We start from the raw sequence: 12,609 nt of genomic DNA, 5'->3' as shown, positions 1-12,609 counted from the left end.
ATATATACTTCATATGATATTCTGTTTAGCATTCATAGAAATAAAAGGGTTACAGGAAACAGGATTTTTATATTAAATATGATTTTCAGACCTTTTGAATACGGTACTGTGGCTTATAGCCTGATGGACTGATAAACTTATATAGGAGCAGTTCTGTTCTTTTTATTTATTGTGGCAAAAATCAGTTAAAAGCTTCTCTTTATTATAAATTGTAATGCTACTCTATATTGTTAATATGGAGTAATGGAATCTTTTTTAATATGAAAGATGATGTTTTCAGTTGAAAGGCAAAAATGTAAGAATTCTTTAGGGTGATACTTCTAAAACCAACTCTGAAGAATTTTAAGTACTTGAAAGAGAAGGACATTATCTGAAAATGGAGAAGGCACGAATAGGGTACATCCTCCTCCTACAGGTAACTTGTTTAATTTCTCTTTGTTCAACCAGATAGGCAAATTTATACTTGTAATAGAGGTGCCTCATTTGGCACCTTGATTAATTCCTAACACCAAATCTAACTTGGCATCCTCTTATAACAATTACTGGTCCATCTAACTAGAATACTGAGAAATACCATACCTGAAATCAAAGCGAACAGACTTTCAATGACAACTACTAAAGGAATTTGCTCCCTCCTCTCTGGAGTGAATAAGTGAAAAGCTGTGTCACTATTCCCAGAAGTAACAGGTCACCACCCTTGGCCCACAGCAAAGCACAGACAGACAAAAAAGCTGTTTCCAAGAATGTTCCCAGCTACCTCAGATATGCAATATTCTTTTTCACTGGTTTTGGGCAAAGCTTCGGAGAGACAGGTAGAGAGACATAGGTTAGAGATTCAAAGCCAATAATGAAAATGTGGGATTATCTCGGGGCCTGAGAGGAAAGAGCCTCTGCTGGGGTCTATGGCTCATTTTCAGGAACACAACTGTGAAGCCTCTCTCATTCCAAAAGCATTTTCACTTAGCTGTAGTTACTACTAATGTATGCTAATGAAAGAATTCTCACAGCACGCTTCCCTTATGCTAACCTTACAGAGTACCAGGAGCAAAAGAGAAAAACAACAATGAATTGGTGTAATTTTCAAGATGTTCGAGGAACTGAGAATGGTTCCTTCTGTTTAAATACCCTAACCTTAGAAAATTTGTAATGCAAAATGACATAAAGAGGGGCAATGTGGAAAGGAACTTACCTTAGGGCCAGGCTTCCCTGACAGCCCAGGCTTGCCAGGGTTGCCAGGAATGCCTTCTGGTCCAGGGTACCCGACTGCTCCTTTCTGCCCTGCTGGCCCTGGTTTTCCCTTGAAACAAATTCAAACCAAATATAGCACTGTCAGCTCTCTCCCCCTTCACCACCACAGAACTAGATTTCAGTCACAGTATTTCCCAAACCCTACATAATAACAGACCCAGTGACACGGATGAATACTCGCCGAGGGGGCTCTGGGTTAGGATGTTTGGTTTAAAACACTATTGGCTTAACCTTAGACTTGCTGTGTTGTGGGCTCTGAGCAACCTCAGCTGAAACCATGGGGCCGACCCCTCTGCGTGCCAGGCCTGGAAGATGGCCGAGTGTGTTGATTCTTAAACTGATGCAAGGAAACCTAATAAAGTATTTATTTTTCCCTGTAAAAAATGCAACCATATGTCTTTTCAGCCTTCATTTTACTAGATACTCTCTATCATGCATTTGCAAAATTATGCTGTTCAAATTTGTACATATCAAATATACACACAAAAATCTAATTAGACAAGTTTGTGCTAACTGTTGCTATACTTGCACAGAAAAGCCTCCTGTCACATCTGCCAAAGGAACAATGATTTTTTTTTTCCTTTACAGTCATTTCCCTTTAGACTGACATACACTATCTTAAGGGGCTTTGAGTTCTGCAATTATCTTGGTGTGAATGCATATCTTAGAAATTTAAAATATGCTAACTACAACACATCTTATTTGAAAAAGTATAGTTAACAACAGCCATACGGAACATAAGAAACATGCCATCTTAATCTTATTTCTAACTTCTGCTTGCTGAACTATCTTGCACTTGGGATGTGCTTTGAGAGTTCCTCAAGTTCCAGTTTTACTGTCTTCTCACTGTATGCCTTGCCTTTCCCTCTTTTCCTTTGCCTGCTGAACAATATGCTCTCTGCAGTCCTCCAGAGAGAAGAGCCAAGTATTTACAAAAGACGCACAGTTTGCTTGCCTTCAGAAGGCTATTCTTCTGAAGTAGCAGGTACAAGCGCTGTGAAGCAGCTGCATTTCTCTGGCTACTGACAGTGTTTTGATATAAGGTAGTGAAAGTTATTTACAATATGTGCTTGTGTGGTATTATTTATTAGGGGACCAAAAGAGCCTTGATGCATTTTGTTCTTGGTTATGTGTAAAGAACACCTATTGCTTCCTGCTCTTTCTTCTCCCTCGAAGGGAAAGGGATGCAAGTTAGCATCTCTACAGTAACTCAAGGAAGAGCATTAAAAATTTAATCTCAGGGCAAGCGAAAGAAAGAAGTAAACCTCAAGGGATCTGCCAGCTGTATCCATCATGGACATATGGATCCAGGCTTCTGTAGGCTGCAGCTGTTCAAAGGACTGATGGGAGCCAGGACTGAATACTAGTACAGCTCTGTGCAATGCAATGTGATAACTTGCACATGGACTACAAGTCACATGCAAAAATGATCTAATTAAGTAACTTTACAAGTGGCAAGGCACTTCCATGTGCTGAGTAACTGATTATAATTCAGTATAATTTAACATACTTTCAAAAATCGTTCTTATTTTCACAGGGGTTCCTTTACGCTTTCTGGATAAGAAGGTGATTCTTTAGAGTGAGTGTAAGACTTTCTGGTACCACTGGCATGACTCAATTTTGGTTTTATTAGTTATTACTTTCTTTGTTTTATAACCTGAAGATAGACTGTAGAATTCTGTTACTTACAGGAATTCCAGGTTTGCCCGCCTGACCCGTTGCTCCTTTCTTCCCTGTGGGTCCCTAAAAGTTACAAATACTTGTTAACTGACCAATGTCTTAAGCTCAATTCCCTAAGAAGAGCTGGGAATCATTCCCCTTTAGTACGCGTGTTCACCTTGCCTGGCTTTAGACCAGATTTTTTCCATTTCAAGAGACAGCAGAAAGTTTTTTGAGTAGAATTGAATACATTTTTGGTAGAATTGTATATATTTTTCCCTTTCCCAAATTGGTACAGTGTAGTTTTCAGAACTTTTTTCAACAACAGTAGACATGAAAAAGTTTTCACTATGAATCTGGCAATTTCCCCTCTATCAGCCACACCTCTGTAAGGAAGTATGCTTTTACAGCACTTCCTACCTTTTAAAAAGGGAAGTCATGAAAATTAGTAGGCAATGTAGCTGCACTGAGTGTATGTGGAAGAGAATACTAGAAAACAATAGTGTCACACATGGGAACATTCTTTTTATCTAAGATGTACACAAAAGATAAAATTTACTTAAAACCAGAAGTTTTTTTGGTCTTGACTGATCTAAGAATCTGTAGTCTTAGAAAACTGAGAGATACTGATAGCAGATAACATTCTCTTAAGTGGTTTAGTGACACAGGAAGCCAAGCACCAAGGAAGAAAAGCTCAGAATGGGTCAAAAGCATCTCAGAGAATTTTGTTTATAGGCTATTCTTCACAGAATATAAAGATCTATAGCATGAATTTTATCCTCCCTCTAAAAGATAAAGCCAGTTGGACAGCAGGGACAAGAATAACACTTTTTAGTGTAGCTCAAATAGAAAAAAGCTTCCAAGATTTTCTGGATTGATTATTTTAAAAACTGTTCTTAAAGCAAAAGTGATGCTATACTACCATGCTGCAATATTGCATAACATTCAATAAAGTGAAAAAGCTAAGGTCATTGTAAGTGTAAATGTTTTATAATTAGTGTAAATATGATAACATCAGTAAAATTTTGTTCTATTCCTTAATTTAATGTCTTTTTATTAAGGAAGGCATAAAAAAAGTCCACCAATCAGAACTGGAATGTGTATATTCAAAGAACTTTATATTGTTTTCATTAAAATTTCTGAATGCACATAAAGTAAACCCAGATGTTTCAGCATTGGAGTTTATGAGATTTGCTTGGTAAGGCTTGCTATAGCAGCACCAGTCATGCCACTGGAGTTAGACTGGATGAATGTTTTCACTATTAATGTTTTTGTGTAAACTTTTAGGCTCTTATAGGTTGCTCCAGGCTGGATATTGGTTCCACATTTGCAAATGGCAGTTTTAATCTGACGGGCATTTGCAACACAAAGAAAACATTTTCCAAGGGAAAGAGAGGAATGACTGAATTTATGCTGTGCTATCAGTAGTTTGTCAAAGGCAATATATCTGAGCTCATGGTTAGAGCACATGCTGACAATGTCTTCACATCATGTTTCCTTTCTCTTGCTCCCCATTCCTAAACTACTACAGATCCTTGTATTTACGTAGAAAATTTTGAAACTCTAACAGAGTTGTGCTATGGAACTTCTCAGACAAAATATATCGTTTAAGTTGCAATGGCAATTGGCATTATAAGAAATCTTTTAGCCTAAATATTTTGAAATCTCAAAAGCCAATGAAAGTCACCCCATGGGAGAATGTAAAATACTTTTGGCGATTTTCAACATGCCACCAAGATGAATTATTATTTCTAAAGGAAGAGATTTAGTCTTTGATCTTCTTCATGACTTGCTCTGTCATTATTCCTCTACTATTCTGTAGCAAATTCCTTATTTCCAGGTCTCTGAAAATTCAGTACACTGCAGGACCAGGAGACTTCATTTACAGATCAGAACAGTAAAATCCTTGGTGCCTTCCAGAGCTAGTTTGCCACAAGGAACTCCATTTAAGGGTATAATTGAATATCACTCAAATTTTTCCAAAAGAGCATCTCATCTCCAAAGTAAAACTGCTTGTCTATCAAATAACATATATTTGCTATCCCAGATAATTATGCAGTTTTCCATTCTATATTTTTATTGTCCCTGCAGATAATGAAAAGGAAACCCAAACACTGAGTTTTAACCTTATATAACAGTTTTCCAAGAATAGTCAGTAAACAGTAAAAACATACAAGTTCCAATAAAGTGTTCTGCTTTACTTTTTTCTACTTACTTCTGAACCTCTTTCTCCTTTTGGTCCTTGCTCTCCCAATTCACCTGGCTCTCCCTTTGGAAAGAATGTATATTAAATAAATAAATAAAAAAATCATGTGAATGCAGATGACAATGCATTTTCAACACCCAATAGAGAAATTTCACTTGTTTGAAACACTTACTGGAGGGCCCTGTTGTCCAATAGGTCCTCTAAGCCCTGGAAGACCTGTATGACCCTGGGAAGCAGACAATACAACACATTGCAATACAAGTAACTCAGGATGTCACGCTCAGCAAGCTATAGATTTCCTTGTAAAGACCATCTTGGGAGGTGCTGGGGGCCTCCAGCTTCATTGATGTGACCTACATAAAGGATACTCAGCAATCCTCAGATCAGACTTTAGGGAGCTTTTCTTCTTTATATTCTCTACTCCAAACTGCAAGTGGGAATTACATATTGTTTAAACATTTCTGCACTTCTGTGAGCATAGATCATATTCAGTTCACTGATCTATTACTATGTCTGTATTATCTGTGTAACTTAAACAGGATATTCCATGTCAAGGACTGTCTCTTTCTTATTTCAGCAAACCAATTGCATCAGTGATTAGCATGAGTTACCATCCAATTTGTATTTGCTCAAAGACTGAATACAATTCATGAATGATTATTGGGATTAGATTTACAAAGAAATAGTGCTTGAATTTCAGAGAAACATGTTAATTCATTCAGTATTACAGAATCACAGAATTGTTTAGGTTGAAAGAGACCTCTTGAGATCATCTAATGCAATCCCCCTTCTCAAGCAGGGCCAGGTAGAAGAGGTTGTCCAGGACCATATCCAGTTAGGTTTTGAGTATTTCCATGGATGGAGACTCCACAACCTCGCTGGGCAGCCTGTTCTGGTGCTCAGTCATCCTGACAGTAAAAAAGCATTTTTTTGTGTTCAAAAGGAATTCCATGTGTTTCAGTTTGTGCCCTTTGCCTCTTGTCCTGTCACTGGATGCTACTGAGACAAGGCTGGCTCTTTCATCTTCATTCCCTCCCATCAGGTATTTATACATTTTAAGATCACTCAAGCCTTCTCTTCTCCAGCTCACGAGTCCCAGCTCTCTCAACATCTCCTCATACAAAAGATGCTCCAATGTGTTCTAAGAGCTCATCAGTGCAGTGAGGCACCAGCAAGTGCATCTCTGCACACTTGTGAGAGAAGATGATACTTCTGCTACATGACTCTACATGTATGCATAGCATGCCATGTTCAAATGAAAAGAATAAAAACAAGAGGTATTACCCTGTAGCCCTCATCACCAGGTTCTCCTCTATCTCCACGTTCACCACTAGGACCCTAGAGAGAAAACCAAAGAGCAAAATATAGCAGCTGAACTGAAATAACGCTGCAGTGAAGTACAAAAAGCAAGCCGGGATTTCTCTTAAAACAGACTAACCAACAAGATAGAACTGAGGATTACAAATATTAAAGTTAGTTTGTCTAAAGGAATAAACACGATATTTTTCTAAACAAAATGCATTGCAGACAGACAGTAGACACTAAAATACTTTGTAACTGAGGACTAGAAACTAAAAGATAGATCTTACATGTGCATAAATGAAACAGGAATATTGACCTCAGTAGAACTTCTCCAGGTTTATACCCATACATATACGATATCTGAATTAAAAATCATGAATAAATGAAGAGACTTTGTTTTCAAGACATGCAAGGAAAACTCTCTTATAAACTCTGTAAGACAACACATGAAAAATGAGGTTCTTTTCTGAAATGACTTGATGTACTCAGAATCTGCTTCAATTTTGAAGCTCATCCTAATAAAAAGGCAATTTTGATCCCTCAGCATGCCTCACACATGTAAGAACTGCACAGGAACAGAGGGAATGGCATGATTTTTGTGAGTCATGTTGTTCTTCCCACTGCATTCAGACACCTCACTGGCTCTACTTTAGAGGAAAGGCCCATGCTCCAGTTCCACAAGAAATGGGATTTTTCTTCAGAATTTTAACTCTCATTGCAGCAAATGGACCAAATCTCAGTCAAAGGAAAAATGATGGGATAAGGAATCGTGCCCATAGAAAGTAAGAATGGCCAAGACCTTCCAAAAGACATCCAGCCAATCATTAGGTGAAATAATAAGGGATTGCCTTTTTCCCATCTATGTCTCAAGTAAAGGCACATAATAAAAAATTGGCCAGGAATCACTTCATTGCAATGTATTTTTACAGTTTACAAATTAATAGAGTAGCCACTGCTAGTGCATATCCACCAATAGATACTATTATGCAACTGCTTGTATACTCTCCAAGGTTTCAGCAGCCTCATGGCAGGTTTCCTAGAGGGAATCCACAAGGTAGAAGGGAAAGGCTCTGCTTGCAACGTTTGAGCACTCAGCATTACAGAGCCAGTGTGGCTACAGCAGAATTGGCTGGACTCTTCTCTCATGCATTTCCATAACCAAGTTAAGAACCTAGTCCAGACTCTGCCTTCAGTTACATCACGGTCTTATAGTCCTGCCTTTTGAGGAGGTGAGGTATAAATATTAAAGTTAATCTGAAGAGAAGTAGGCTGTACAAGTATTACTTCTGGCACGATCAAAGTCTGAACACGAAACGCTTGTAATAAGATTTTGAGATGGCGTTTTTTTTCCATGTTCGTAATTGCTGCAGAGAGATATGCCACATACAAATTTAGTAAAAAACGGTTACAAAAGGCAGCTTTCTGAAAGGCAGCTCTCTGAATTAGCTAAGTTAGCTTTGTAGTGATAATGAAATAAGTAAAAACATATTTCTGGTTAGTAAAGGAATTAGGTATAATTTGGGATAAACACAGAGGGTGAAATTCTGTTCAAAAAGTGCTAGTGTAAACACAGACTAATGGCATTACTGTAATTAAACACAGGGTACACACTCTTAAGCAGGAAAGAGCACATGACTGCATTTTTCAGAGAGGGATTACTGGTTAAAGGACCATCATTCTACATTTTTGTATGAGGGGGTACTGACTTCTGAGACAGTGATACAAAGATTCAGAAAGAGCCTGCATTGTTTCTTGTCTTGAGAGGCACTAATAGAATTTTTTTGAGAAAGAAAGACCTACTGGTTCACCTATGGGCCCAGGTGGTCCAAGAACTGTATTGTCTTCACCTGGGTAACCCTAAAACAAAGGCAAATATTAAAAATATTAGCTTGGAAATTCAACCTCAGCTACAATGCACACATGTTCAAATGCTAAAAGCATGCTGCTGTATAGATGCTAGAAGTGAATATAATGCTTATGGCTTTAATACAGTGGAAATGGTAACTCCATTTTAACATGCACCTAAAACATGTCCTAAAGACATTTGGGATTAAACAAACCTAAGTGTTTGCTCTATTCTAAAAGGCAACTATAAAAAAAAAAAAGTATTTGAACAATGTCCATGTAATAATTTCTTTACTTAATGAAAAAAAGGATAAACAGCATATTTGACAAGAGGAAAAAAGAAAATTTCTTCCCCTTTTTTGAGAAATATACTTAATATAGACAAGCAAGTGTACAGAAAACTCCAACAATCAGCCTGAACTCTATTAAATTTTAAATATAAAACAACTGCCACCCAAACAAATAGACAAAAAGTTATCTATTCCAGATTATATTTACCAATATTTAATGCAGAGAGGCTCACATTTTAAATATGATCAAGGGTTTCCAAAGTGCAAAGTGCTTTTTCAGAAGTTATCAAGCAAGCTAGACACCTAGCTCCCAACAATTTAGTTTTCAGTTATTGTTTCTGAAAATTATATCAGAACCTATTTATAACATCACTAATTGCCTATTAGCAGAATTCACTGCAAAACTGGCCCTAATATAAGAATGTATTTCTCTGTTAGGTGCAACTCCAAACTAATCTTCATGAAGGGAATCCCTGTACCTGCTTGGGGCCACACAGACTTCAGTCAGCATACAGATCCGTTTGCAGGATTTGAGGCTTAAGAAAAACAGTGACTTTGAGACTAAAATAGCAGCACTGAGGCAAGATCCTGCCCCTAACATTTTATATTGAATATAGACCTTTGTCCATCTTAGTTAGACTTTCAGCAAAATCTGTGGGTATACTTGCAGGTTTAAAGCTAAGTAAATACTTAACTGGTTCCACACTGATTATTTCTGTCAGCAGTGCTCACTAAGGGCAGTGGTGCTGTCTGATACAATAGAATGTGTTTCTTACAATAGGTACCTTGTGTTTTAATAACTGCAACATTTCAACTGTATAATTCAGAACTCTGCCTCTGAATGATCCATTTCCGCAGTTTTGCATTTCTTTTCTTATTGTCTCACAATACTAATAAATATTGCAAACAGTGGCATTTGCTGCGTGCTGTGGAAAACAGTGAGGGTGCAGTAACATTTCCTCCCTTTATAATTACTCAAACTGTAAGACAGTATAATCCATCTTCAGACCTTTTCTCCTTTGAGTCCTGGGGGTCCTGGGGGCCCTGGGGGACCTTGGTGACCCTAAAGAAGCAAACAAAAATTAGTTCCAAACAAATAATTAAAGAAATAATTAATTCTAAACTTTCTTTTAGGTGCTTGACACTGTTATTTGTTTGCTGCTTGCAATAATGCTGATTAGTAATGTGGCACAAAATTAATGAGCCCAGGCAGAAAAGCTCTGTACTCAGTGGGAAGCCAAAGGTTCTGGCAAAGCTTGATGCAGGTGAGGGGAGCTGGGCTGGTTCTTGCTTCAGGGTTAGGGCCACTGATGGAAGTTTCTGTTCAGAAAAAAAGACATGGGAGTCTGGTCTGTAAGAGCAGCACTTGTTCTATCTATGATGATGATGATCATTATTTTTCACTGAAAGTCACAATATCTTTATGTCCTTCAACTAATCTCATTCAATGAGCATTTCTGTTACTGAAAGGGAAACTGCCTTACCAGACAGTAAGCAAAGGTGGTGGTGTTTGCTGAACTCTCTTTATAATGAATAGTTGTAGTAGTTTTATAGGAACTTTATTCACAAAGAGTGCATTGGACAAACAAGGGTTTCAAATCTGTGATAAAAAACAGCCATCATTGCTTAAGGCTAACATTTCTGAGTAGGCAATCAGATGATATATAAATATATGTCAGTATCTGACAGTTCTAAAGATATTTGTGTATTCTAGATATACATCCCCATAATAATTGAAATTACTTGGAGTACCACAGACTTACCTTAGGGATGTATGTGTACATGAATTCAGCAAAAAACTCACCCCATAACCTGGAATTCCTGACTCTCCTTCAGGTCCCATTCCTCCTAGATGTCCCTGTTAAATGCAATAATCAGTGATAGAAAAATGAGTTCCCTTGTAAAATGTTACAGCATTTACTTTATAAAGTTATCACTTGGAAAAATCTTCAAATATTGAGATTTAAGAACTACAGACAACTTCCTTGTTAGGTCCAACTTCATTTGGTAAAGAATATTGGGCTTTCTCCAGATCTGTGGAAACAATGGTCAACATTTTCAGTCAGAACCTTATAATTTCTGTGCACAATTAAGATCAAAAGGATCTGAGCTTTCAGAGATGTGGAGGAACTCTGTTTATAAATGCTGAGTATGCCAAGAGAAGCTGAGGATGGTCCTCACCTTAGGAAGTTGAGTTCAAGTCCTTCTCTTGAAGATATTGGACATTAGATAGTTACTTAACTTCTGCACTTTGTGTGTGCAGGAACACCGTGCTGCATTCAGTGGCCATAGGATTGGGCCCTAGAACAGTGAGATGGGCATGTTGCCTCACTAGTGTGGAGGCTGCATGTACCTGTGCATCTATCACACTGTGTGGAGCAAGCCTGGGGATCTTGTGATAAGAAGAGCTCATAAAATTAACGGAAATACATTTCGTTAACTTTGTATCAAGTTACCATTCCACTCATGTGAAATGCTTTGTTTCAGCCATGGCTAAGGCTTATTTTATGTAATAGCAAATCCCATGATTTCTGTTCTTGGAACTGGAGAGGTTTAAGAAGCAGCCATAGCAGTGAGGTTATATGTAGACTGTGGGGCATGAATATTCCATGGCATATTCTGCCATCCTGCCATCCAGATCAGGAACCTGACCAGAGCATAAGATGACTCCCTCCAGGTCCCTGGCGCAGGTTTCTGTCTGGAAACGTGCACAGGTCTCATTCTGATGCTGAAATACCAGGGCATGCATCAAGATGCACAGGCTGGGAAAGACACTGCCTGCAGGCCCAGCTACCACAAAAAATATTTATATGTGCTACAGCTGTGACTTGCTGCTTCTCATTGAGAGACACGATCCTGCTAAACCAGAAATACGTGAACTCTTAAATACGCATGTTTTGTACGAACCAAGGGACCTCGAGTTCCTCTTGCACCTTTGGGACCAATTTCTCCAGGTTGGCCAGAGTCACCAGCAGGTCCAATTTCTCCAGGAGGGCCAAGCTGCCCCTTTTCCCCCTGTTGATGTTATTGTATTAAAAATAATAAGAGATTGATACTAGAGTTTCAAAATGCAGTTTATGCTTAACCAAAGTGTGTAACAGCATTATGTAATAGTAGTGCATTTACATACGTCATTTACTGTAGTTCTTAGAATGTCTGAACCCAGAACTTTGCAGTGAAAAAAACTCGCTAAAGCCTATCTACCTTTTTTTTTTTTTTTGTTTAGCCAAAGCTTAACAGTTTTTGATAGCAGTAGAAACTCTTCTGAGTTGCAAAATCACACCCTGATACAAATTTAAATTTTATAAGGTCCTGAATGTTACTGACTGCAGAAAAATGACAGTTCTAATTGTTATGGCTAGGAAGAAAAAAAAATTGGCTTGAAGTGAGACATAAAACAGGTAGACTTGGTTCAATGGAATTATTTTGTAATACAAATTCAAGTTTCAGATAAAAGGAAGGAAATTGGGGAAGATGAAAAATACTACCTTCTTTCCCAAACGGCCCCTCTGGCCTGGATTTCCTGGTGTTCCTTCGGGACCCTGTACATTTATTAGGGAGAAAAAAAGAAATGATTGAGAAAGGCCCTGGAAACATGTTTAAACTGTGCTCCAAATTGGATAACTGAGCAGGCTTTTGTAATGCAGAGAAGTCGGAGGAAAAATCTCATTAACTGTGGCTGTGAGCAAGCTAGTAGGACTGTTCTGAGTTACAACAGAAATACGTGGGCAAGCATCAGGGATCACTTATCAAACTAGTGAAAATGCACTGAAAATAGGGGGGAAAAAACCCATAAATCTTGTCCACACAGAAAAATATTGCTTTAGGAATAAAATTGCTTCAAGACAACCACTGGATTGAGAGAAATAAAATACACAGCCAGAGGAAAACTAAGAAAACCTTGGAGCTGTCAAGTGCGAAGAGCAGGGCCATGACACAATGTGCTGCAGAGCAGAGACCTAACTCAGTAAGTGCTGGTGCCTACCACTGCCTGCCTCTTGGTGACTGTGTAATTGGGCGTGCTGCCTGCAGATGAAGGGTGCTATGGAGCTACAGCCC

At 38.3% G+C, this 12,609-nt stretch overlaps 1 protein-coding gene across 1 annotated transcript in view; it reads right to left on the bottom strand.

Moving 5' to 3' along the window:
* COL24A1 (collagen type XXIV alpha 1 chain) overlaps positions 1 to 12,609 on the bottom strand; it is a gene marked incomplete at its 5' end in the record, with an annotated part of 145,751 nt that overhangs the window by 19,010 nt on the left and 114,132 nt on the right. The window contains 10 exons of the mRNA XM_082003176.1: positions 1,190 to 1,297; positions 2,938 to 2,991; positions 5,123 to 5,176; positions 5,286 to 5,339; positions 6,398 to 6,451; positions 8,216 to 8,272; positions 9,560 to 9,613; positions 10,355 to 10,408; positions 11,458 to 11,565; positions 12,039 to 12,092. Coding sequence (XP_081859302.1) covers positions 1,190 to 1,297; positions 2,938 to 2,991; positions 5,123 to 5,176; positions 5,286 to 5,339; positions 6,398 to 6,451; positions 8,216 to 8,272; positions 9,560 to 9,613; positions 10,355 to 10,408; positions 11,458 to 11,565; positions 12,039 to 12,092 — 651 coding nt within the window. The remainder of the gene's footprint in view (positions 1 to 1,189; positions 1,298 to 2,937; positions 2,992 to 5,122; positions 5,177 to 5,285; positions 5,340 to 6,397; positions 6,452 to 8,215; positions 8,273 to 9,559; positions 9,614 to 10,354; positions 10,409 to 11,457; positions 11,566 to 12,038; positions 12,093 to 12,609) is intronic.

This window comes from Phaethon aethereus (genome assembly GCF_964289735.1).
Source record: "Phaethon aethereus genome assembly, chromosome: 8".
Lineage (NCBI taxonomy): Eukaryota > Metazoa > Chordata > Aves > Phaethontiformes > Phaethontidae > Phaethon > Phaethon aethereus.
This window is presented reverse-complemented; position numbering and strand designations above follow the sequence as displayed.